Genomic DNA, 4,418 nt, shown 5'->3' with positions numbered 1-4,418 from the left:
GTGCATCTCTCTCATTCATTAAATTTAGTTGTAAATGATGCTGTCAAAGTAACAGTTAATTTTTTAACATTATACAAGAATTGTACACGTTTTTTTCTACATCCCCTTAAAGATGGGATATACGAAATCGTAATATCACTGGTTTAACATTAAAATCCGTGAGTAATATAAAGTCGGAGGACGGAATAAAAATATCAAATATTTTAATGGATTTTTTTAAACTCCTGTCGACTATACAGATCTATCATAAAAAAAATGCCAGTAAATTCTTATCGGTTGGGTTAAGTTATAAATCTACTCGTTATTCACGTAATCGGGCGAGGGCGGCCAAATATCTAGCGGGCGGGCGGCTAACGGCACAGAACCGGTCCTGGATAGAATTGGATGCGGTATATGTGTAGCATCCGCCCAAGGTCGTAGGCTTCCACCGCTAAACCGGGTGAGGTTGGTGCTGTGTAAAGCGCACGAGCGAATCTGGCTTTTTGGATGTTGACAATACGGCGCTTCCACCCCGCCACTAATATTCGAATATACAATAGCGATCTTATCTTTTTTTCACGTGTAGTATAGAAATTTGTAATAAGATACATAATGCGGTTATAATAAAATATTGTGCGATTATTTTCATATAATTAAAATTAATATGTATTTATTTTTTAGAAAATACAAGGGAAGCGGCGCATCCGCTGCTTCCAATGACGGCACGCCACTGCTGTTTTAACAATAATAAGTTACATTTAAAAAATATACACCCCAATTTTCCCTTCGAGAATATAAAATTTACCATTTTTACTTTCTATCTGTTACATATAACAGCTGGGAAAATAATAGCCATTGGCCAAAAATGACCCCCCCCCAAGATGTTTACATTTTTGTGCATAGGACACCAGAAACGTTGAGAAATGCAAAATTTCGGGAATAATTTCTGTATGTGTGGATATTAGTGTGGGAGCACGATTTTCTTCACCCTGTTTGGAGCTAAATAACTCGTGCTTTTTGTCGAAAATTTCTGATTTTTACAGAGAAGTTTATTAGGGAAATTGACGCTGTTAAATTTTGGTAATTANAATATTTGTGAAGCCCGAGAAATAGCCGAAGATTGCAGCGCCACAGCACTAGCGAAAATTTAAATTTGCCGACTGGAATGCTTTCGGATAACGGACGTTTCGGATAACCAGCTTTCGGATAAACGACGCTCTACTGTAATTATAAGCTTCTTGCCTCCAATGAATTAATTATCTTAAACTTTCAATTGGTGGCAATATAGGAGACTTGCCAATACAGTTTGGTTTTATTCATATAAGGCAACACGACATGTGGACGATCTGCCAACAGGGAATGCCTCTTGGGAGGTCTTTTATGGGAAACTGGCCCCTATTTAAGTGTTACCAATGTGAAGAAAACTCAGAAAACTCCACATGGCCGGCCCATTAGCTGGTGTAAACCCACCAGTGATTACTGGTGTTTGGTGGTTTTATCCACTTTGCCACCAGTGGGCTCCAATACAGTTTAACAAGTCTTGTATATCTCCACCAGTTGAAAGTTTGAGATGACCAATTAATTAATTCTGCTTGTTTCTGAGAAATTGAACGTTAATTTAATGTAATTTAAGTACTATTAATCCAAATTTTGTATCAGAGGCAATATCCTGTTATTGGAATCTAATGTACTTTTTAAACCGATAGAAGTAACTGGTACTGTGGGAAAAATTAACTCGTCCCCGGTCTATCCAAATAACCCCAATCGATTTCTTCAAATGGCATTAAAATGTCGAAAAACATCCATTTTCGACATTAAAATGTCGAAAAACATCCATTGCGGTATTTAATATTGTGTAAAAATCATAGACCGATTTGATTTTTACACAATATTAAATACCGCAAACTCCAATTACTACAGTACACTTAACGAGATCGGTAATGGGTTTGCTCGTAAGCACTCACTCAATAAGTTTATATAGGAATATAATTCCTGTACAATTACCGTACAATGATTAGAATGAACACAACACCACCAAAATAAATGTAAACAGGCAGTTGGGTGGTTGAGCGGTGAAAGGTAACAAACTACCACTTCGAGAGACCCAGGATCAAATCTGGACGGGTCAAAACACCCCAGGAATTTTCTGGAAAAGTGGTTCGTCCAGATATGGATACTTCAGGTCCCGGTCATCCCGTAATGGGCTTGCTACAAAAAGTCCTCTTGGCACCCAGAGGACAGAAATAGTTTCATTTTTCATTTCAAGAGTCACCCTTACTTCCACTTCCGTTGCTCCACTTTGAATTTTTCACAAATGCCCTTTGAAGAAATTCGTATTAGCGGGGTTATTTGATTCGGATATCGTGATTTTTGGCAGATGGTATTCGGATACCAGGATACGGCCATATTTGTTTCCGATTGGTTAAAAATAAATTGTTATTTTATTTTGTACAGAGTGACGGCCTGGAACACACCAGAATGCTGGCCAAGAAGCATTGCGACGAAGCCCTGAAACATATATCGGTATTGAGCGAGTGTCCAGAGAAACGGGCCCTACTGACGGTGGCCGAAAAAGTACTGTATCGGACCAAGTGACCGAAATGTGCGCGCACACGGTATGGATCTTTCATGTCACAACCGCCATTCCGCTAAAGACGTCTACTAAACATTCCGATAAGATGCGTCCATTTTTGTACATTTTATCCATTTTATGAACATATATATATATATATATTTTACCAGTGCGATTTAAATTAAGATTATTTTCTTATACGAAATAGTCGAATCTCCCTTTCTTGTACATGATTATCGTTTTCTTTAATATTACATCTTGAGCATTCTGGCGAGCTCGGTACGAAAAAGGTTACAGATCGGAATAATTCATTAACGAATTAACACTCGTTCCAAAAAAAAAATCAATTACTAATTAATGTAACCATCATTAAAAACCGAACGACCTTCGTCACTTCTCGTTCTCCCAGCTGAAAGAAAATAGGAAAAAAAGAAATGTGGGATCGGCAATTACACCACTCGCCATCGGCTTCTTCTACTTTCCACAAATAAATAAAATAAATGGAAGAACGAGGACGAGCGCCATCGCCCCTACCGATGGCTGCCGGAAAGAGTACTCAGGAAGTTTAACCAAATCATTTATTTTGTATACATTTTGGAATAAAATCTGAAAGTATTTTTGTAAAATTAGATGCGGTTGGTCTCTCTCCTGTCAGATTTTCTGCATTCTCGGGGTAATTTCGTTGGATGAAGGCCGGTTCGTACTTGGCCAGAATGGAAAAGGAGAGATAAAAACGACATTAAATCGACTTGATGCATTGTTTCTGACACTCCCTTTCTCTTTTAGTTCGTGGGGAGTAGAAGAAAGTTCTACTTTGTTTTGTGTCCGTCTATTGAGTAATCCCCTCGCAATTCGTGCCCCAATATACAGGTAACCCCCCGTATTAACACGGGAGTTACGTTCCAAAAAATTGCCGTGTTATACGAAACAAAGAACTACAGTCGATCCCCCTATAAGATCATTGATTTTTCCGTTTTATCTGAATTACATGTTGTACGAGTCACTTAGATTTTACAAATATGTGTGCCGGGCTGTGAATGGCTCACATATTTGTAAAATCTAAGTGACTCGTACAACATGTAATTCAGATAAAACGGAAAAATCAATGATCTTATAGGGGGATCGACTGTAGTTCTTTGTTTCGTATAACACGGCAATTTTTTGGAACGTAACTCCCGTGTTAATACGGGGGGTTACCTGTATATTGGGGCACGAATTGCGAGGGGATTACTCAATAGACGGACACAAAACAAAGTAGAACTTTCTTCTACTCCCCACGAACTAAAAGAGAAAGGGAGTGTCAGAAACAATGCATCAAGTCGATTTAATGTCGTTTTTATCTCTCCTTTTCCATTCTGGCCAAGTACGAACCGGCCTTCATCCAACGAAATTACCACGAGAATGCAGAAAATCTGACAGGAGAGAGACCAACCGCATCTAATTTTACAAAAATACTTTCAGATTTTATTCCAAAATGTATACAAAATAAATGATTTGGTTAAACTTCCTGAGTACTCTTTCCGGCAGCCATCGGTAGGGGCGATGGCGCTCGTCCTCGTTCTTCCATTTATTTTATTTATTTGTGGAAAGTAGAAGAAGCCGATGGCGAGTGGTGTAATTGCCGATCCCACATTTCTTTTTTTCCTATTTTCTTTCAGCTGGGAGAACGAGAAGTGACGAAGGTCGTTCGGTTTTTAATGATGGTTACATTAATTAGTAATTGATTTTTTTTTTGGAACGAGTGTTAATTCGTTAATGAATTATTCCGATCTGTAACCTTTTTCGTACCGAGCTCGCCAGAATGCTCAAGATGTAATATTAAAGAAAACGATAATCATGTACAAGAAAGGGAGATTCGACTATTTCG

General features: G+C 38.3%; 1 protein-coding gene across 2 annotated transcripts in view; it reads left to right on the top strand.

The window, feature by feature from the left end:
* Positions 1-3,423, top strand: part of LOC111622682 (decaprenyl-diphosphate synthase subunit 1-like) — a 61,447-nt gene extending 58,024 nt beyond the window's left edge. For both annotated transcript variants that reach the window (XM_023365108.1, XM_023365107.1), the window contains exon 10: positions 2,434-3,423. In XM_023365108.1, coding sequence (XP_023220876.1) covers positions 2,434-2,574 — 141 coding nt within the window. In that variant the 3' untranslated portion in view covers positions 2,575-3,423. The remainder of the gene's footprint in view (positions 1-2,433) is intronic.
* Positions 3,424-4,418: the final 995 nt, after the last annotated feature.

Source organism: Centruroides sculpturatus, unplaced genomic scaffold (assembly GCF_000671375.1).
Source record: "Centruroides sculpturatus isolate CEXI.00-Female unplaced genomic scaffold, Cexi_2.0 scaffold168, whole genome shotgun sequence".
NCBI lineage: Eukaryota > Metazoa > Arthropoda > Arachnida > Scorpiones > Buthidae > Centruroides > Centruroides sculpturatus.
The sequence above is the reverse complement of the archived record's forward strand: the minus strand, read 5'-3'. Positions and strand labels throughout refer to the sequence as shown.